Source organism: Asterias rubens, chromosome 6, assembly GCF_902459465.1.
Source record: "Asterias rubens chromosome 6, eAstRub1.3, whole genome shotgun sequence".
NCBI classification, from domain to species: Eukaryota; Metazoa; Echinodermata; class Asteroidea; order Forcipulatida; family Asteriidae; genus Asterias; species Asterias rubens.
Window position 1 is genome coordinate 16,999,393 of NC_047067.1, and position 23,049 is coordinate 17,022,441.

The window sequence follows — 23,049 nt, forward strand, 5'->3', positions numbered from 1 at the left end:
TTAAGTGCCGCTAATATTAAGTTCAGCGGCATGATTGGTTCGTACAATCTTTTAGAGTGCAAGGTGTAACCCTTATGCTCCAGGATGGAAAGGGAAAAACCAAGGTGCATAATATTATTGACAAATTTTTAACAATTCATATAGTTATACCCTTCAAATCCTTGATTTACATATATTAATGGGGATCCGCCTAGTTGTGTGTATTCGTGTGGTGCACCCAGTTTTGCATGTGCGTCGTCATGGTGTCGTCCCAGCAGGCCTACAGCGAAATACGAAGGAGTAGTCGTTTCTATTCACGCATTGTCTGCGCACTGTCCTGCAAAACACGAGAGACCATCCATTTATTCAAGCTTTTGAAGGCCGTCTTGCTGTGTCAACCGTTGAATATTGGCTCGATTTCCACACAGGAAAAAAACTTGAAGTGACATTTTAACCGGTGAGTTTGTGGCTAGAATTGTTTTGTTGTATAATTGTTTTTACTTTCTAGGCATATGCTTTGCAGCGAACAAACCTTACTCAGCAGGTTCAATCAAAACCTCCACTTATATAATAAAAACCTTCCCTTTTCAGGGATAGGGCCTATCTCTGTTTCACAATATGATATTGGTCGACTCCAAAGCACTCGCGGATTCTAGAAATGGGTTACAACGATTTCGATGCGCAAACTCTAACGATAGAACATGATACTCAGTACTGTAGAGTATTGGTCCCTACCATATTACACACTGTTATGTTTGTATACGTGACGCATCCTCCGTTCAGAATACAATGTGTGCGTGAAATAATAGTATTACTATCCTTCGTGCTTCTAGGATGCACTCTGCTAAATGAATAGAGAGAAATAGAGAACGGTCTCATCAATATTTAGTGGCATTCAAAATATTCTACTTTTTATTTTGAGGGAGATTGAATTACTCGGCAGGCCTTGTTAATTACTTCCAGTATCACACTGAGGAGCGGATAATTCTCCCTTTACTGTAAACAGCTGAGACTTCCAATATTTTGAGAAGTAGCATTTTACACTGAAATCGTTAGAGTTTATTCAGCGGGGTGCCCAATAAGAGATTTACACAATATCCACACATAGCCTATGGATAAGCCTCAGATCATCCTGTCTTGGATCCGAAGGACAGTCCTTTACTTATTGTATATTACGCTGTTCTCACACAGTACATCGATGACTCAGTCTTTATATGAGTCACAGTGATTCGAATCTGCTGATGTAAAGCATAGGGCAAGGAGTCCTTGTTCTTTTCCTTCTATGGTTACAGCACAGGAAAGCCGTCGTGCCTGAAAGAAACAATACGTTTAGTTTTAAATGATACGTCGATTTGATCATATTTATTTTGTAGAATACCAACAAATCTTGTTTTCTCTAAAGAACGGCACAACATGCATGAAAGGTATGGAACGCCAAAGAGGCATTTAATCATCGGTGATGGTCGTTTGCAACCGGTGATCAAATTTGTCATCGGTGGTGGTCCTATGCGATCGGTGATCAACTTTAGCAATCGGTGATAAAACACGATCGGTGGTCCATTTTAGCGATCGGTCATGCATATTCATGATCGGTGATGGTATTAGCGATCGGTCATGCATATTCACGACCGGTGATGGCTTTTTGCAATCGGTGGTCAACTTTAGTGATCGGTGATGACTTTTTGCAATCGGTCAACTTTAGGGATCGGTGATTGCTTTTTGCAATCGGTCAACTTTACTGATCGGTGATGGCTTTTTGCAATCGGTCAACTTTAGTGATCGGTGGTGGCTTTTTGCAATCGGTCAACTTTAGGGATCGGTGATGGCTTTTTGCAATCGGTCAACTTTAGGGATCGGTGATGGCTTTTTGCAATCGGTCAATTTTAGCAACCGGTGATGGAATTTTGTGATATTCGAATTTTGCTTCCGGTCGGTGCAGGCCTACTTCAAAACCTATGATTGTGTAGATTGTGGATATTAGTTGTTGTTATTTTCTAGTTCACACCACCATGGAGGAATAAATTACACTCACCAGCGGGTTGACTGACTTGCCAAACATTTTTAGAAGAGTACCATTTTATAACTATGTAAGGGGGAACGCAACAAACATCAAATTAATTAGCTCTTTCTAAAAAAATAATAATAATAACAAATGGGTAGGAGAGGTTGTGGAAGGGTATCTATGTCCCAAAATGTTGTCGTCTTCCGGAAATGGTGTATGCCGGGGAAATACAAATATTTATATTCAGTGAAGAAATGTTTTTGAACAAGAGTCTTTACCGATAGTTTTGTGTGTAAGGGAAAATCTGAAATCATACAAGTATAGCCCTGTGTAAACAGACCCGGATGTGAGAACATTATGACCACACAAAAACCGTTTTTGATGGCAAAAACATTATGTGCATCATGATTTTTTTTTTTTTTAGAACAAGCACGTACAGATATAGTAAAACCGGGACGCACTCAACACGTTTCATAAAAGGTAAGGTAAAGTATTATACAAATATTTCCTTTTAATAAACGGAGATCGAGGCATGTATTAATTTAAGCCAAAGCGAAAAACGTGCTGTATAAAGTTCTTAATTTAGGGGGGGGGGGGGCGCGCAAGCGGAACAGGTGTTATAAAGTACTTAAGCGGAAATAATACAGGAGCGAGAAATTCTAAATCCGTTGTCAGGCGGGTGGAGGGGTTTTGAAAAGGAAAACACATGTTATAATCGGTGTGGTATCTGACTGTATGTTGATTTGTGGTTTTCCAAATAGACAAAGCAATGGTTAGAAAATTAGAACAGACCTTGATTTTAAATGCATCTACACTGAAAAAAGAGTGGGGGCCTGGAATAGGAGAATGGGAGTCTGGAAGAGGTTTAAAAAATCACTTAAAAGAACTTTTATCCGGTGATAATAATGTCGAGCCATTAAATACCTTTAATGGATGGCTCAAGAACATAATTTTCAGTGCTTTATATAAGCTGCACTTCATCAGTCACCATTTTTTTTGCTGATGAAAGTTTTGCAACAAGGAGAGACTGGTTCATTTGGACAAAGAGGATCCAGCAAGACAGGTATTTTTCGTTTGTTATTGGTATTCGTAGTCTCATCTAGATCCAAGCACTGGTTTAGTTTTAGTTTTGTGTACCCAACTCTAGTTTCTGTTGATAGGTCAAGCAGGATTTGCAAGTTCTGTGCTTCCATTTTGTTGATTGTGTTTTCTTCGGTTGAAGCTTGCAATTTAGCTGGAATTAGTTGGTCTATTACACACTCGTACCACTAACCGCATGCGGAGGCCGTCTGGCCGACAGCCTTGTCGGGTCTGTAACTTCCGGGTTTAATGTGTTTCATGAAAAAAAATTCCAACATTGGAAAAAATGGGGGGGGGGGGGCTCTCTGATATGCTAGTATGCAGCTCATGAATATGTATATCTTTCGTCAGACCTATCAGACAACACAGGATGTGAAGCAAATAAATAATTAATTTTGACGTCCAATCACGCACTTCTCTTATCACAACCTTTGGACCCTATCATGCTCACTGAGCGTCCGTGGTGGTGGTGTGATGTAAACATGTCTCGTCTTTCGCGGGCAATATGGTAATGAGTTGACCGTGGGAACTCTTCCCTTATTATAGTAATGAGGTCAGTGACACATTTTACGCCAAGTATCACCGATGATTATTTGCCTCTTTGGCGTTGGCGCCACGCCAAAGAGGCAAATAATAATCGGTGATGATATTTTGCGTCCGGTGCAAGCCTATTTCAAAACCTATGCTTGCAGATTACGCCACTCACCAGTCTGTTTGACTGACTTGCCATACATTCATAGAAGAGTCCCATTGTATAACTATGTCAGGGGGACGCAACAAACATCAAATTAGCTAGCTCTTTCTAAAAAGTAAAATAACAACGGGGTAGGAGAGGGTGCGGAAGGGGATCCATGTCCCAATTGGTTGCCGTCTTCCAGAAATGGTGTGGGAATACAAATATTTTAAAATGTTTTTTGAACAACTAATACGAGTCTGTACCGATAACTTTTCTGAATTTCATGATTGCTCTATGAAATTATGACAAAATACTCTCATTCAAGTGACCCTACTCAGATTTCTCACATATTCGCTTTTGTTTGGCCATACTTCTTGGTTGGTGTGTCTTTGTGTGCATATAGTTCAGGGACTGAAATTTTGCCCCTTTGTTCAAAGGAAAAGTTAGCTTTGTTCAGAGGAGAAGTTGAAACTTTAGATACGGTAGATTTACAGATTGAGTTTGGAGAAGGAAATCACTAGTTTTTGTATGAGTATTTGAACTGGAGATTTCCAAATTCTAGAAGATGATCAATGAAGTGAGACCAGTCACTCAAGTTGTCCCCCAAAACACTCATATGATGCACATAAACATTATGTTTTTTTCCATCAAAAACGGTTTTTGTGTGGTCAAAAAGGTCTGTTTACAGGTCTGTTTACACGGGGCTACTTGTATGATTTCAGATTTCCCCTTACACACAAAACTATCGGTAAAGACTCTTGTTCAAAAACATTTCCCTTCACTGAATATAAAAATTTGTATTTCCCCGGCATACACCATTTCCGGAAGACGACACCCAATTGTGGGACATAGATCCGCTTGCACACCCTCTCCTACCCCTTTGTTATTATTATTATTATCTTTTTAGAAAGAGCTGATTAATTTGATGTTTGTTGCGTTCCCCCTTACATAGTTATAAAATGGTACTCTTCTAAAAATGTTTGGCATGTCAGTAAACCCGCTGGTGAGTGTAATTTATTCCTCCATGGTGGTGTGAACTAGAAAATAACAACAACTAATATTCACAATCTACACAATCATAGGTTTTGAAGTAGGCCTGCACCGACCGGACGCAAAATTCGGATATCCCAAAATCCCATCACCGGTTGCAAAAGTTGACCGATTGCAAAAAGCCACCACCGATCCCTAAAGTTGACTGATTGCAAAAAGCCACCACCGATCCCTTAAGTTGACCGGTTGCAAAAAGCCATCACCGATCCCTAAAGTTGACCGATTGCAAAAAGCCACCACCGATCACTAAAGTTGACCGATTGCAAAAAGCCACCACCGATCACTAAAGTTGACCGCATGCAAAAAGCCACCACCGATCCCTGAAGTTGACCGATTGCAAAAAGCCATCACCGATCCCTAAAGTTGACCAACTGCAAAAAGCCACCACCGATCCCTAACGTTGACCGATTGCAAAAAGCCACCACCGATCACTAAAGTTGACCGATTGCAAAAAGCCACCACCGATCATTAAAGTTGACCACCGATTGCAAAAAGCCATCAACGGTCGTGAATATGCATGACCGATCGCTATATACCATCACCGATCATGAATATGCATGACCGATCGCTAAAATGGACCACCGATCGTGTTTTATCACCGCTCGCTAAAGTTGATCACCGATCGCATAGGACCACCACCGATGACAAATTTGATCACCGGTTGCAAAAGACCATCACCGATGATTAAATGCCTCTTTGGCGTTCCATATAGAAAGGCCTATCAGGTGGACTAATGACGCCGTAGGGAAAGGACGTGCACTAAAAGAGCTCCGCGTCTATTGAATATAATCGCCCAACCGTGCTCACTGAGTACTCACACTAGTAATAGCCATGCCGCCTAAACTACGAGGGGGAAAGAGGACCGGCCGTGTAGCAAGCCCTGCCGCCAAGCTTCCACTAGCCTCGGAACGAAGGCGAGGACAGCGACACTGTCGGTGATAACAACGACGACCACCTGGAGTTTGAAAACTTTGTGAGGTCTACCCTCTCCAAATTAGTGGAGGGCCAGCAGCAACTCGAGGCTCGACTGGCTGCGTCAATAGAGTTTAATAGCGAGAGAATCGTTGTTCTAGAGAAGGCTAAAATGGGCCTCGAGATGTCCGTCAGCGCCCTCGAAGGGGAACTTTCTGAGGTGAAGGACCGTCTGTCCAAACAGGGAGAGGAAATCAACAAGCAGGAGAGGTTTGCAAGACGAAACAACTTTCGTGTGGTGGGAGTGACCAGGTCGGAGAGCGAAAACTGTGCAGAAAAGATTTCCAACATCTTCACTACTAAGTTCGACTGGGACTCAAACCCCCCGCGAATCGAGCGTGCCCACCGGGACGGACGGGACAACAACGGTCGACCACCCCATATACTGGTTAAGCTGCTTTCGTACCAAGATAAAGTGAGAGTAATGAAGGAATGGCGACGAGCTCTGGAGGGGTAACAGCTACACATCCTGGAAGACCTCACATTGCAGGACTGGCAAGAAAAGAAACCATGGAAAACCGAGGTCAAGGCTCTTTACGATAAAGGTATAAAGCTGCGATTTTTCGCTGGTAAATGGCGATCGAGTACACAGCTACACATCCTGGACGACCTCACATTGCAGGATTGGCAAGAAAAGAAACCATGGAAAACCGAGGTCAAGGCTCTTTACGATAAAGGTATAAAGCTGCGATTTTTCGCTGGTAAATGGCGATCGAGTAACGGTGAGGCCTTTCACCTTTCGAGATGAAAAACCAGTCTATGTTCTCCACTTTGGTGGGGTTTTTCTTCATAAAGAAAACTGTGACTTTAGTTGAGTACAATTTTTTCCTCAGTACTGCCATTCGGGGCGATTTTAATGTTCGTTTTATGCTTTTTGGAAAGGAGCTCTTGTGTATTAGTAGGTTCCATCCCAATGATCCATCTTTTGCGGGTCATTCGTCGACCTAGAAGATTTTTTTTCAGGGGGGGTTTGGAGGGAGGATTTTTTTTCATCCTCTGTTTGCGGGAAGGGTTTTTGTGTCTTGTGGGATGCAAGGGGTTTGGAGAGTGGGTGGGGTCAATGCAAAAATCCAGGGTAGCATATATTCTTTTCATATCGTTAATTCACTGTGATATTTCTATCTTGTATTTCGTTTCTTTAATTAAAGAATTGTTAGTATGCACATGAAAAGTAAGTTTATAATGATTGCCAATACACTCCTTTTTTCCTCACGTAAATACAACTGCGATGGAAAATAGTCAGTTTTCGATAGCCTCGATGAACTGCCGAGGGTTGGGAAACTTAGCCAAGAGAAGAGATGTTTTTCATTTTCTTAAAAGTAAAAAATATTCTGTTTATTGTTTACAAGATGTTCATTTTGATAAGGGCATGGAAAATCTTGTCCGGAATGAATGGGGTTTTGAGTGTTTTTTTAGTTCTTTTAGGAGTAATTCCAGGGGAGTTGCTATCCTTTTTAATAACAATTTCGAGTATAAAGTCAAGCGTGTCAAAAATGACGACAATGGTAACTTTTTAATTTTGGATTTGGAAATTGGAGAGTACAATATCTCCCTGATTAACCTGTATGGGCCAAATAATGATGACCCTGGCTTTTATGATGATATATGTACTGTCCTGAATGATTTGGATAATGCTCATGCTATTTTATGTGGGGACTGGAACTTGATATTAAATGATTTCCTTGATTGTGTTAATTACATTAATTTGAATAATCCTCTGGCTAGAAACAGAGTGCTTAGTTTATGTAACGACTTTGATTTAATAGATGTTTGGCGAGTTCACAATCCAGATTTTCGTAGATACACTTGGAGACAACACCAAACTCTGAAACAATCCAGGTTGGATTATTATTTAATTTCCTCGGAGCTTAACTCTAAAATTATTAGTAGTGATATTAAGCCAGGGTACAGAACTGATCACTCTTTGGTTGATATTAAATTGGATCTTAGCGACATGGAACGTGGTAAAAGGTATTGGAAATTTAATAATTCACTTTTGACTGATAATACTTACTCCGATTTAGTTAAAGACACTTTCGGGGAGTTGGTAGATGAATATGCCGCTTGCCCTTATTTACGCTCCAGCCTAAGAAAAATGCATCCTCGTGACATTCACTTTGTTATTAATGATCAAGTTCTTTTTGAAATGTTATTGATGAAAATTAGATCCAAGACGATCTCCTACTCCGCTTGGAAGACGAAAGAAACCAGAAAAGCAGAGTCCATGCTTGAGAAAGAGATTAGTGTTTTTTCTGTTAAAGTTTCGGAGGGTGATCTTGAGTCGGTTGATCTTTTAAATGCTAAGCAGACCGATCTTGTTGCTCTCCGTAAAGCTAAGATGGAGGGTGTTCTAATTAGGTCTAAGACTCGTTGGATGGAGGGTGGTGAAAAACCCTCAAAGTACTTTTTAAATTTGGAGAAGCGTAATTTCGTCAACAAAGCGATGAAATGTGTTATTAATGACGCTAATTGTAAACTTACTAGTTCCAATGACATTTTACAGGAGGCTAGGAATTTCTACCAAAAACTTTATTCTACTCGGAGAGTTGATGATAATATTGATTTAAACTCTATTTTTGCTGCGGCTGACAAGAGTATTCTTTCTGACAGCATGCGTGATAGCATTGAGGGGCCCCTGTCCCATGAAGAACTAATGCGAGTGTTAAAAAGGGCGAAAGGGGGGAAGTCCCAAGGCTCAGACGGTTTTAGTTTTGAATTTTATAATTTTTTTGCTCCCGACCTTTCATGGTACCTTTTACGTTCATTAAATGGTGCCTATGTTTCAGGTCAACTTTCGGTCACTCAGAAATACGGGATTATTACTCTCCTGCCAAAAGGGAACAAACCTCGGCACCCCATTTCGCCCCATTTCGCTGCTGAACACATCTTACAAAATTGCCTCGGCATGTATTGCAGAGAGAGTGAAATCCTGTCTTCCCTTTATCATTCATGAAAGTCAGAAAGGATTCATGGCAGACCGTTTTATTGTAGAAAATATTAGGTTGATGTATGATTTACTGAACCTCACTGATAATAATAGTATTCCGGGTTTACTTCTTTATATTGACTTTGAAAAAGCATTCGATTCCATTTCTCACGATTTTATTTTTAAAGTGCTCGATAAATTTAATTTCGGTCCCTCAGTTACAAAATGGATCCGGGTACTTTACAACCAAGCCTCGTCTTCAGTTTTAGTTAATGGGTTCCTTTCAGAATCATTCCAGATCGGGAGAGGTTGTAGGCAAGGAGACGGATTAAGGCCTTACTTGTTCCTTTTGTGTGCAGAAGGTTTATCCATGTTGGTATGCAATGACAAAATTCTTGAAGGTATTAAGGTTGAGGGTACAGAATTTCGAATATCCCAGTATGCGGATGAAACGGTATTGTTTTTGAATGGCACCGAGAAGTCTTTGCAAGCAGCGTTTAAAATTCTTGACCTATTCGCAAGTATGTCTGGATTGAAAGTTAACATTGAGAAAACGAACGCCATTTGGGTTGGTTCTAAGAAGGTTGTGGTGAAAAGCTTTGTGAAGAGATTAAGGTGAACTGGGTTGAGGATGAGCACATTTTTAAAATTCTTGGTATTGAGTTTTCTACTGACCTAAATTCCATGGTTTTGTTAAATTACAATAGAGTTATTTGTTCCATTCGTGGACAAATCTTCAACTGGTCTAAGAGACACTTAACCGTTCTAGGGAGAATTGCCGTTGTCAAATCTTTACTTTTGTCTAAACTTACTTACCTTGTGTTAACCATCCCCGACCCACCCTGTAATATGATCAAAGAATTAAACACTATGTTCTTTAATTTCATTTGGAAAGGACACGACCGTGTTGCTAGAAACCAAATGCTCCAAGATTATGGTCTGGGTGGGTTGCGGATGGTTGATGTCCGTGCTTATATAGACGCTTTAAAAATCACCTGGTTACGTAGACTTTACAAGGCTAACCAGTCGTCAGACTGGTCCACTTTATGTAATAATATTTTTGGCATTACTCGTTTGTTATTATTGGAAGGTGGCTCAGCAAAATGTGTGGTTACGCAAAGAATTTATAATAATTTTTGGCTCGATGTGTTCAAATCGTGGTCTAATTTTACTCGGGTCCACTTACCCACAACTACAGTGGAGGTACTAAAGAGCACGCTTTGGTTTAATGATAAAATTAAAGTTGGTGGGAAGTGTATTTATTATAAACATTGGGAAAGCAAAGGAGTTAAGTTTATTTGTGATCTTATTGACGAGAATGGGGATTTTCTCCCTCTTGAAGATTTCAAGAACACATTTAGTGTCCACACTAACTTCCTGGAGTATAGTGGGGTGTTAAGAGCTATTAAGTCGTCCTTTAAGGACATCTTGATAGAACACTCGCAGCTTAATTTTCCTTTTTTACCTTTCAACCTTGAAGTCCTTTTAAAGGACAAAAAGGGGTAACAAAGAATCTATCATGTTTTAGTCCTATCTAAACAGGTCAAAAGGAAATTTGTTCACAAGTGGAACGTCAAACTTAATACCAATCTCGATTCTTCGAAGCGGTCTTTGATTTTTAACATTCCCTACTCATGTACTGTGGACACTAAACTAAGATGGTTTCAATTTAGATTAATCCATCGGATCCTGGGCACTAATTCATTTTTGTTTAAAATCAAATAAGACCGACACTAATCTCTGTACATTCTGCAAAAAAGAAGAAGAGACCATTTTCCATCTTTTCTGTTCCTGCACCCATACTATTTCTTTTTGGTCCTCAGTGTTTTCATGGATAAAAGAACAGACTATTTTCTCCCTTGCAATGGATAACGAAGTCTTTCTTTTTGGTAATACCAAAAATAGCAATGTGGTTAACTTGATCCTGTTGATATGTAGATTTCATGTGTATACAATGAAAATGATCGGGAAACGCCCATCACTTTTAGTTTTAAGACGAGAGGTGAAAAAGTACTATTCAATGGAAAAATTTATGTTTTTTTACTAATGGAGTAAACTTCAAGTTTTATCAGAAATGGGACTCATTTTTGATCTTAGGCCAAGGTTAACTTGCTTTTATTGTTAATGGTATTGTATATTGTATTCGTCATGTAAGAACTGTTTGTACGAATATTGAGACAAGTGACAGTGGAAAATAAATGAGAATCCCTGGGATTATATAAAAAAAAAAAAAATAAAAAAAAAAAAAAATAAAGGCCTATTAGGTAGCGTCGTAACTGCAAGGACGTGCGTGGCATTGGATAGCTTCGTTGAACCACTGCGACCCACATGGCGATTGGAGAGGAAAATCTTTCGCGCGAGTCGACGCCACAGGGGCCTTTTCAAAAGACCTAATAAATGTACGAACAGAAAGGAAGCATTATTCTGCAAGGACGTGGCATGGATCTTCGTTGAACCGCGATCCAAGTGATTTGAGGGGGAAATCTTTCGCGAGAGGCGAGCTGCAAAAAGCGACAGGGGCCTTTTCAAACCTGTTTGTGTTTTTAATTAATATTATTCATAGAATATAAAAAGTGCATAACTTGTATGCAAAATGCTGAACGATTAACCCATCAAAACGCGAATTGTCCCCTAAACGTTTTATAAAAAACAATCCTTGGATGGATGCTGTTTTCCGGCCCAGCCAGCGTGCGTAAATTAATTGTATAAATGCTGACCCGCTGACCCCCACCCCACCCCCTCCGTCGCTTCTCTGTGATTGGTTTGACCATAAGGAGGAAGAATTGCTACAAATAAAGTCGAGATTTATATTACATTGGGAGACGAATGCCGTGACAAAATGCTATATAACTGACATCTCTGAACCCCTTGATTATGTCTCACAACCGCAACATCAATTTGTCTTTGCAACACATTGAGACGGTGTCGAATCCAGTTATTGCTCTGTGGCCATTCGAGACCAGTAGAGACGATGTACCTTGTAATTTATACGTGTACTATAATAAGACTTCGATGTTATTCAGTGCGACTGTCCGCTCAAGCACCTTAGATGATCAAGTTCATTGTGAGATCACCAAATTGCTTGGCTTGCCTACGGAATTGGGGGGGGGGGGGGCTTGAATGAACTTTTCACCCAATGAGTAAGTCACACATCGGAACAAGGTGTCACCCATCAGCCGCAAGGTGTCAATTCAGTGAGGATGAGTTTTGCCTCCCCCGGAAAGTCGGTGAGAGAAACTGGCTTTCTACCAACTCGAATATGTTTCACTGTTCCTTTAAGACTGGGTCCTCCATTTGGACTGTTCTCCATTGAATCTATAAGAATTTGATCCATGGCTGTTATAGGGACAGCATTTGCACTGACATGGTGCGTTGAGACGTGCATATTGAAGAGTACTAACATCATGGCGAAAAAAGTCTTACCTCACTGCAGTGCCATTTAATCGCCATTCTATGGGGTCTTCGAAACAAGGCAGTTTAGTACAAAAGGACGTCGGCCATGTTTAAAACAGAATAATTCATTAATTCAGGCATGACATAACATACAGATAAAATACATTTAGTACAACAAAATATGATAACCGAAAATTGGACAACAAACCAAGGGGAAACACACAAAACAAAAGATGGGCTGCTTTTAGAGAAAACAAAGGGTGAAATGAAACGCTATCGTGTTACTCCAACCCCAAAACAACGATAACGGCAACCACAACAACAACACACGCAGACAAGCACCGAATCAGACAAACACAAAGTAAATTATGGATAAAGCAAATTCATTTTAAGTTATAAAGATGAGTTTTAACTTCACTGAAAAAATAGACATCGGGGCACATGCAACCCTATCTAATGCTAAACATGATAAGAACTCCAGTTCCTGATAAAAAGACTTGGCATTTAGTATTTAAATGTTTCCGTGCGAACAAAATAACATTAAATATGAATGCATGTTTGATCAGGCAAAGGACGTTGGAAATAACCCTATAAAAGAGCTGCTACAGACAACATTCACGAGCAAGTACTCCCGTCAGGCACTCAGTGTATAGTGAAAAGGGTTGGATCTTTAAGATGTAAAGTAAGGCGCGAGGCAAACCTTTGGACTTTCTCGAGTTGATCGATGTGCAAAAGCTCTGTACACACTCCAGATCGGAGAAATCATTGATATGCATAATAATTGATGTATACAGAGTAAACAGCCCGGTCACACAGGCCCCGATAACGAGAACGAAAATGCGCGCCCTCGATTGGTTAAATATTACGATTGGGCGTGTTCTGCGTGGAGCAACTCAGCCAATAGAATACGTTGTCTTTGTTACGTGATCGTTATCGTTTCCGTTCACTGCACTGTGACTTGGCTGTTAGTGCTACATTAATCACCCATAATATGGCGCATAAAACCAAGCGTATTGATAGTCCTTGACGTTATTAAATAAAGCTCATCCCAAATCTGATTGTCCTGAACGTGAACCCCAAGTTATTTAAATGGTTTCGCCTCTTGAATAAGAAATCCAGAGAGCACAACGTTTATCACTGACATACAAGTTTATTTCCTATATTTAAAACGTTTTAAAATCAGTAAATATAACACGATTGCTTGTAGATAGATAACCACTTGACGTCATGACATCTCAGAAACAACTCTTCGCCGTGTTTAACTTTTACGAGACGATTACTCCACCACCAAACTACCCAACATTTACCGCAGGCTGGAAGACGTTGGGCAGTTATGTTGAAACCCTTGATCACTATGTGGCTGCTCAGCTTCACCGAAACTTGGACGAACAAGGTGAGTGTGATGTCTCCATAAATGATCATATAAATAGGCCCTATACCCTTCGGTCACAGCGCTTACCTCATTTTGTAAAACTAGAGTTCTTTGCTGATGATGCTCGTGGGCTTTGAGTATTTTGTTCCTTCATTTCCTGGTTTTGATCAGTCAAATTGGGGTTATGTAGTGTTTGTTTAAATATTAAACACGATTCAACAAGGTACTCGAGGCGCTGAGTGTATACAAACTTTCAGAAAGGTTGGTTATTGAAGTGATGAATTCTGAAACCCAATTATGTAGCACCTTACGAGGGTTTACAAGGTGCTACGGCGCATACAGCAGCCACAGCCAGGAACACCGGGCGAATCCCTTCTCTTTTCGATAAGTGCACTGGGTTCCTTTACACAAAGCATGGGACCAAACAGAGACCCTTAAAAGGTTTACAGAAAAAGAAGAAAGAACATGAAAGAACACAAACATGAAGAAAGTAAATAAATATTTCATTTTGTTCGCTCAAAATATTATTAAATTAAAATTAAAATAAAAGAATGGAAGGAAATGGTTATTCTAGGTAACGAAATAACATTACGTGGTAACACTACAGACATTTTGTGGTACCAACATAGTATTTAGAGGTTACGATTTTCTTTCAATTACATTTTTTTTAAATAACGCCTTTCTTACATGCTTGCACAAGACTAGGGGAATGAACACTCATTTTTGTCTTCTGTATTATCTTTTTACGTTTCGATTTCGTTGTTCGCTGTATTGGTCTAACGAGGATATACACGTGGAAAGAAATTTCTCGGCACCGACTCAAAAAGGTTTTCCCGTATGAACTCAAAAGTGGGCCTAAAGTGGCTCATTATGCCTAACTTAACAAAATTGCCAATTTGGGTCCAAATACCATCAAAAGGCCATAAGAAAAGGAATTTTCATAGGACGATTTTGATGTCAATGTTTAAATAGTAATATGTTCCCTGACTTCCAATCTGTTATTGTTTTGTTTCTATACTAGGTTTATTTCCATATGTTAATTTCTCCACTTTTACTGGCACTACTGAGCGGATTATAAAGGACTTTATGGAACCCAGCCCGGATCTGATTAAAGCTGTCGTTGAGGGGCATGGAATGCCGGGAATTCAGATCAACCACCCAGGTATTATTTCAAAGGCGATCCACATTCTGCTCAATATACCATCTTCCTTTATGAATCCATCTCAGCTTGACGACATTGCGAAACTATCAAAACATGATACATTTTCTCGAATGACGAAAACCGAAAATTAAGATTTTGTATTCAGGAACAATTAGGAACACGAAATTGTTCTTTTGGGGTGTCGTCATCCAGAAACAAATGTATGATATGAATATCGTCACGCTTAGATGGATTGCACGACATAATACGCCATTTCCCTAGGAAGACGACACTCCGAGGTATTTGGTAAGACGATGTCCTATTTCAAGGTATCGTCATCGTGCCAAAACAATCTTAGGATCCTAATATAAGTTGAATGGCACTTCCAGAACTCCGTGCATCCCTTTTACCAACAATTACCCATTCCTGTTGAGAAATGTATACGCATTGAAGTCAAAGTCCTCAATCGTCATTTCCCAACCAGTAAAATGAACTCTCACTTATAAATAATACTCGGCATATTTCACACAAGATGTTGCATTTCTGTAAATTTTAAGATGTGATAAGTCACTGTTAATTTCTTTGTTCGTTTTGTAATAATTCCAGGTGGCTATGAGGAAATTTCAACATTGAGTGGAAAGCAGATCATTCCCGACTTACCTGCAAAGCTTGAATCCAAATTTATCATTAGCGGCTACAGGGTAAATCAATTGTTTAGGAAAAACAAAACAAAAAAGGTTCTGTTTCCGGTTACCCGACCGACCCTAACTTTACGCTGCGAGAAGAGGAAGAGGTCTTTAATACATTTTGGAACACTTTTTTGTCACTCGCTGTTTTTGATTAAGGGAATCAATGTGTGGTGAAGAGGTTTTCAACTAGTGGTTTAATCCCAACGAGGCCTGGTTCTTGATAATTTTACCGAGGCGAGGTCGAGGTAAATTATCAAGAACCAGGCCTCGGCGGGTTTAAACCACTAGTTGAAAACCGATTCAATACACTTTGATTCCCATTCATAAATACCTTTTCGGTCAAAAACATCAGCACGTCGCGCGACCAATAGGAATGAAGAAAGTGTCTTATAAGCGCAAGTGTCACGCCCATGTATGAACACTTTTTACCGGTCATAAACAAAGATGTATACACACCCACGTGACGCGCTCTCCACCAATAGGAATAGCGAAACTGTCCGAGGTATTTGTGAATGTTAAATGTTGTATCAAAATATGAATAAACTGAAGAAAACAAAATCCGACTTACCGTCCCTATTTTAAATGGCACGTAGGCCCCAATCGGAAACGGAATCTTTTTCTTTGGATTTATTGTTTGTAAGGTTATTTGTTTGCTAGTTTGTTGGAGTTTAGTGATGCTTGGTATATCTTTAGTTCTCATTTTGTTTAGAGTGTTGTTGACTTTGTTGGTGGATATTTGGTTGACTTGTATGTATAATGGTTTAGTATCTATTTAGAGATGTCCCTAATAATGTTAGCATAATTAATGACTGCTTCATTGAGGAAATCCTTTAGTTTATATCATCACTGCTCCTTAGACTGGAAATAAACTTTTCTCGTTAAATTGCCTTAAAGGGTAGGTACACTATTGGTAATTGTCAAGGACAAGTCTTCTCCCTTGGTGTATCTCAACATATGCATACATCAACAAACCTGTGAAAATTTGAGCTCAATTGGTCATCGGAGTTGGGAGAAAATAATGATGAAAGAAAAAACACCCTTGTTGGACGAATTTGTGTGCTTTCAGATAAGAATAAAAGACTTCTAGCTATAGAAGTCTATTATTATTTAGTGAGAAATTACCTCTATTTCAAAATCTATGCTACTTCAGAGGGAGTCATTTCCCACAATGTTTTATACTATCAACAGCTCTCCAATGCTCGTTACCAAGTCAGTTTTTAAGTTAATATTTGTCTTGAGTAATTACCAAACGTGTACCTTCCCTTTAAAGGGTCTATGTACTTATTGTAGGACAAAAAAAAACACATTGTCCACAGATTTACATGAAACTTACACAGTTTGAAGATAATGATAGTAGAAAGCTTCCCTGAAAATATTATTTGCCGTGGTGCTGTACTTTTTAAAGGCAGTGGACACTGTTGGTAATTGTCAAAGACTAGCCTTCACACTTGGTGTATCTCAACATATGCATAAAATAACAAACCTGTGAAAATTTGAGCTCAATCGGCCATCGAAGTTGCGAGATAATAATGAAAGAAAAATAACCCTTGTCACACGAAGTTGTGTGCATTTAGATTGTTGATTTCGAGACCTCAAGTTGTAAATCTGAGGTCTCGAAATCAAATTCGTGGAAACTTACTTCTTTCTCGAAAACTATGGCACTTTAGAGGCAGCCGTTTCTCACAATCAACCTCTCCCCATTACTCGTCACCAAGAAAGGTTTTATGGCAATAATTATTTTGAGTAATTACCAATAGTGTCCACTGCCTTTAAGAAATGAGTAAAACAATGTCATGAAAATAATGTTCGTCTCAGTGAGCATGTAAAAACGTATTTTCATGACATTGTTTTACTCTTTTATTTAAAACCTACAGCACCCCAGCAACTAATATTTTAAGGTACGCTTTCTGCTATCATTATCTTCAAGCTGTATAAGTTTAATGTAAATCGGTGGACATTGTGCAAGACGGCTATCGCGTCCTTAATTTTGGCGCGTATAACTACGGGTAGTGTTTAAAGGCACTACGTGGTTTGGTCTTACACAGTGCAATAATTGGGCTTCATGATTAAGGTGGTCAAAAAGATGGGGGACATTTGATATTGTGCCCCGCACCCTACAAAAGATGGGGGTGTCCCCATGCCCCCCCTCCCCCGATTGTCGCCCATGCTTGTGACGCCCAAGTGGTGATTTGTCAATATATGAAATTTGCCATCCATGATGCCCACTCGAGGCCACCATAGTTTGCTTACTTACGGGTTTCAGAAACATGTGTTCGTGTATGAGTAATACTAGTCAACCAGTTGTCACCTTTTTTGTTGCAACCTAAAGGCAAACATCTTCCGAGGGAAACATGATTTACCATGTGTCGTGTGTGTGTGTGGTTATATGTATACATTATGTTCAAGCTCAAATTATGAATCTTTTTTTCCCCTCTAGACAATCGTCTCTGACAATGAGTTCAACAATAACATCGGTGATTTGGAGAAAGACTGGCTTAACTGGGCAGGCATAGAAGCCCTTAAGGCTGCAGTCCCATCAGGTGTGTCGTTAGGTGAAGCTGGGTTGTACAAGCGATTCACACCAGATGGACCGTTCAAGGCAGTTACATACACGGTTAGATGCGAGATCAAAGGTTTGGATGCCGATAAAACTGCCAGCTTGGATTTGTTGAGTACCATCCGTAATCAAAAAACACCAGAAAAGTTGGAATTGGTTGATAGCTCCCTTTACTGCCTTGACAAGGATCTCATTAGCTTGTCTGCTAAATAGATAGTGACATTATGTTGTAGTTAGGATAGAGAAAGTGACCAAACGACTTTTTTGTTTATTAGCTGTACGTAAAACAATATTTGGTCAGATTGTTTAACCTTATGAGCTAATTATTACATTACCTAGTTTTATTAGGGAATTAATTAAAGACAAACTTTTCAAGAAACTTTCACTTCTAAACACTTAAAGGCAGATCAGTACACGACTATAGGTTACAAATGTTCCCACGGGGCGCCAACTGTCAACTTATGTTTAGCGTAAAAAAAAAAATTTGTACAATTGTTTGCAAAGTTCTGTCAATGTTGTTGGTTTATAAACCACGGTTATAAAATATAAAATCTGAAGCGTCGTACAACATGGTTTATAAACCATGAACATTGGAGCATCTTCAAAACATAGGGGAACACGTTCAGATAAATAAGCGGGAGATTGACATGTTTGAGCCTTGAAAGTTAACAGAAGAATTTTGGTAACTGTACGAAACTTAACTGGGAGCCAATGCAAATGCATTAATACAGGTGTAATATGGTGAGAACGAGGCAAGAAAGAGACGAGTCGAGCAGCAGTGCTTTGTACACGTTTATAAACCAAAAAACCCGTTTGTTAACACATCATGGGTTACAACACACATAAAAACTGTGCGTTCATACAAATCATGGTTTATAGTCAATACAAACTGAACATGCCTGGGTTTCATTCAACCTCCTTAAGCATTTTTGACGATAGCCGCTTAACCGTCTGCCTTGTATAACGAAGAAATCTCGCCCGGTGTGTGCCAAATACACTTTTGCAGCGAGCTTGAAGTATTAAACTCCGGTCTTTATAAGGGAATAAAAGGTTAGCGACGAGTTCTTTTAATCGGCCGTTTAAAACCGGCAGGGTCGTGGCCGAGCGCTCAAGGCCCAACCCGAAGGCGAGGGTCTTTATCGCCTCGACCCTGCAAGGTTTTGAATGGCCGATTCGGAACGAGTCACTACACTTTTATTAATTTTCATAAATGCCATTTTGGTAAAAAGCCGTAATAAAGTAGGAAACTGTTTTCCGAAGTCCTTGAGCTTTTTAAGTGTGGTGCATTTTTATGAGACACTTTTCGGATAGCGAAACTGTCTGATGAGGTATTTATGAATGTTGTTTAATAAATCCACAGCTCCTTGGATTACACGGCTATTGTCAAGAGCGCTTGGAAGGAGGTTTAATCAAAGCCATAATTAGATTTTATGGTTTATAAACCATGACTTTTTGAACGCTTCAGTCAAAAAAACGCTAAACATTAGTAGACAAACGGCGCCCCGTATATAGAGTCCCTTGTTGCCTCGCCACTCGACTCGTTTGCAAAGCTGTCCAAGCCTAAAGGACTTGACAAAAGGCTAGCTATCCGTGTAATATTAGATCTTTCTAAATAAGGAATGTTGTTATCCACCCTTAGGCATTGTCTCTAAATAAGGAATGGTGTTATCCACCCTTAGGCATTGTCTCTAAATAAGGAATGTTGTTATCCACCCTTAGGCATTGTCTCTAAATAAGGAATGTTGTTATCCACCCTTAGGCATTGTCTCTAAATAAGGAATGTTGTTATCCACCCTTAGGCATTGTCTCTAAATAAGGAATGTTGTTATCCACCCTTAGGCATTGTCTCTAAATAAGGAATGTTGTTATCCACCCTTAGGCATTGTCTCTAAATAAGGAATGTTGTTATCCACCCTTAGGCATTGTCTCTTGTGAAAGTAACGGCATTTCAAAAGAGAACAATGTCCAATGAGATACTGTTATTTTCCAGTTAACCTGGTGTCATAATCAACACGTCTCACAAAACATGTAATGAAATCTTCAATGTTCTTAAATGTTTCGTTTAACTGTAACATAAGTAATTCTTAGAGCCTCGAGGTTTGATGCAACTAAAATGTGCGCTACTGATGTACATTATATACATCTATTCTATAGTAAAAGATAAGATAAACTATATGTTATATGAAACCAAAAGAATAACCAATAATTATGATTATCGTTAATCCTAAATTGTGTACAGGCAAAAAATGTATATGGCCTATGCGTAAAATGTTAATAATAACAAATACTAATAAATGTGTAGACACAATTAAAAATAAAAATAAAATCACACAACAATTGAAGAAAACGTGAAAATAACAACAGCGTTGGTTGATGTCCAGTCAGAAGTTGTGCTTTCAACAGTAACATAAGCATTACATTTGTAACGTTTTCTCGGCGCTGTTCTAGCTGCTGCCACTTTTGTTTGCTCTGAAACATTTAGCAATGTTCACCAGGTTTGCAACTGTTATTTCTCTCGTCATAAGAACATACTGTTTGATTTCACAATCAGATGGAACAACTTTTACTGCCTAGTTTTGCTGTTGAAATGATGAAAAGTAAGATGATGATTTTGTATACCTGTTTTATTCTGTCCTATTCTTGTTCTTTATTTGGCCATTAAAGGGAAGGTACACGTTTGGGAATTGTCAAAGACCAGTCTTCTCATTTGGTCTATCCCATCATAAGCATAAAATAACATTATACCAATGGGGGGGGGACATTTTTTTTTTTAATTATATAATCCGTATACTCAAAGCAAAAAAAAAAGTAAGTAATTTTATGCAACAAGAGGTTAATATTTTCAACAAGAGCAGGGCAAAAACAAATCTCCATAAATAAGGGAATCAATGTGTGGTGAAGAGGTTTTCAACAAGTGGCCTGGTTCTTGATAATTTTACCGAGACGAAGTCGAGGTAAATTATCAAGAATCAGGCCTCGGCGGGTTTAAACCACAAAAACATAATAATAATAATAATAATAATAATAATAATAATAATAATAATAATAATAATAATAATAATAATAATAATAATAATAATAATAATAATAATAATAATAATAATAATAATAATAATAATAATAATAATAATAATAATAATAATAATAATAATAATAATAATAATAATAATAATAATAATAATAATAATAATAATAATAATAATAATAATAATAATAATAATAATAATAATAATAAGGCTGCAAAAGTGAAGAGGTATGACGACAGGGTTAGACAATTTCACCAGAATAGATTATTTAACACCAATCAGCGTCAGTTGTTTAAGGAATTGGATGGGAAGGCTGACAGCACGCAAGCGGTTCCGAGACCAACAGAGGCAAAAACTTTCTGGGGTGGTATTTGGGACAAACCAGTAAAACACAACCGACAAGCGGAATGGCTAACAGATGTGAAAGATGAATTGAGAGGGGTACAACAGCAAGAAGGGTTCCAGATTGACGTGGACAAGGTTAAGAGACAGATAAAGAAGGTGCCAAATTGGAAAGCCCCGGGTATGGACCATGTGCATGGGTACTGGTTGAAGAACTTCCGTAGTTTGCATGAGCGAATGGCCCTACAATTGCAAGACTGTCTTGTACAGGGTAAGGTCCCATCTTGGATGACTGAGGCAAAAACAGTGCTGATCATGAAGGATGTCAAGAAAGGTAACATTGCCAGTAATTATAGACCAATCACGTGCTTACCTGTGATGTATAAACTCTTGACCAGTATGATTGCAGAAGACCTATATCGCCATATGGATGACCAGCAGTTGTTTCCAGAGGAGCAGAAAGGCTGTAAGAAGCGGTCCAGAGGTACGAAGGATCAACTTATCATCGATAAGGCTGTACTGAAGGACTGCAGGAGCAGAAAGACTAATTTGGCAATGGCGTGGATTGACTACAAGAAGGCGTATGACATGGTATCGCACACATGGATAATGGAATGTCTGGATATGGTTGGAGTGGCTGATGCAGTAAAACGTCTTTTAGGTGAGAGCATGAAGACGTGGCGAACAAATCTGACAGCCAACGATGATAATCTGGGCAAGGTATGCATAAGAAGAGGTATTTTCCAAGGTGACTCTCTGTCTCCGCTGCTGTTTGTTCTTGCGATGATGCCCCTGTCGATGATTCTAAGGAAGGTGAGTGCAGGTTATGTAATGAAGAAGGACGGATGTAAGATCAACCATCTGCTTTTTATGGACGATTTGAAGTTGTTTGCGAAGAATGAGGCCGAGATCGACTCTTTGGTGCAGACCGTCAGGATTTTCAGTGATGACATTGGGATGCAGTTCGGTCTGGAGAAATGTGCTTCAATGACCATGAAGAGGGGGAAGAGGGTACATTCCGATGGCATTGCTCTGCCAGATGGTGCACAGTTGAGGGCTTTGGGTGAGGAGGAGAGTTATCGGTATCTTGGTGTACTTGAATCGGACCATGTCCTTCACAAGGAATCAAAGGTAAGGCTGAAGGCAGAATACATCAGGCGTGTAAAGAAATGTTTGAATGTTTAAGGCGATTAACACATGGGCCGTGTCTTTGATGAGGTACAGTGCGGGTATTGTCGAGTGGACTAAGGAAGATCTAGATGTCACTGACAGGAGGACAAGAAAACTAATGACCATGCATGGCATGCTACACCCGCGGTCAAATGTTAGTAGACTCTACTTTCCGAGGTCAGAGGGCGGAAGGGGGTTGCTTAGCGTGGCGGACAGTGTTAACATCGAGCGCAGAAGCTTGCATTGTCATGTCAGGAGGACCGAGGAGAGCTTGTTGAAAGTTGCACAAAGGTACACGAGGGCAGACGAAGTTGGGCCGAAAGAGTACAAGAGGGAAAGGAAGGAGGAAAGACATCAAGATTGGAGGAACAAACCACTTCATGGCCGGTTCTTGAGGTGTACTGAGGAAGTGGCCAGCAGCAAGTCGTGGAATTGGTTAAAGAGTGGAGAACTAAAGAAGGAAACAGAGGGCTTGATTACTGCGGCGCAAGACCAGTCTCTAAGGACAAATGTAATGAAGGCAAGGATAGAGAAAGCAAACGTCTCTCCTATGTGTAGAATGTGCAATAAAGCAGAGGAGACTGTATTTCATATTGTTAGCGAATGCAGTAAGATGGCCCAGACGGAGTACAAAGGAAGACATGACAAGCTGGCCAAGGTGATTCACTGGGATC

At 39.5% G+C, this 23,049-nt stretch overlaps 1 protein-coding gene across 2 annotated transcripts; it reads left to right on the plus strand.

Moving 5' to 3' along the window:
- The first annotated feature begins 256 nt into the window (after positions 1-256).
- Positions 257-19,767, plus strand: LOC117291428. 2 transcript variants are annotated; one of them, XM_033773096.1, is made up of 6 exons: positions 257-436; positions 2,406-2,461; positions 13,286-13,471; positions 14,472-14,612; positions 15,198-15,292; positions 17,718-19,767. In XM_033773096.1, exons 3-6 carry the CDS (start codon positions 13,306-13,308, stop codon positions 18,048-18,050), a joined length of 735 nt encoding a protein of 244 aa, XP_033628987.1. In that variant the 5' UTR covers positions 257-436; positions 2,406-2,461; positions 13,286-13,305; the 3' UTR covers positions 18,051-19,767. The 2 variants fall into 2 exon arrangements, with proteins under 2 accessions (XP_033628987.1, XP_033628986.1); XM_033773095.1 differs by lacking the exon at positions 2,406-2,461.
- Positions 19,768-23,049: the final 3,282 nt, after the last annotated feature.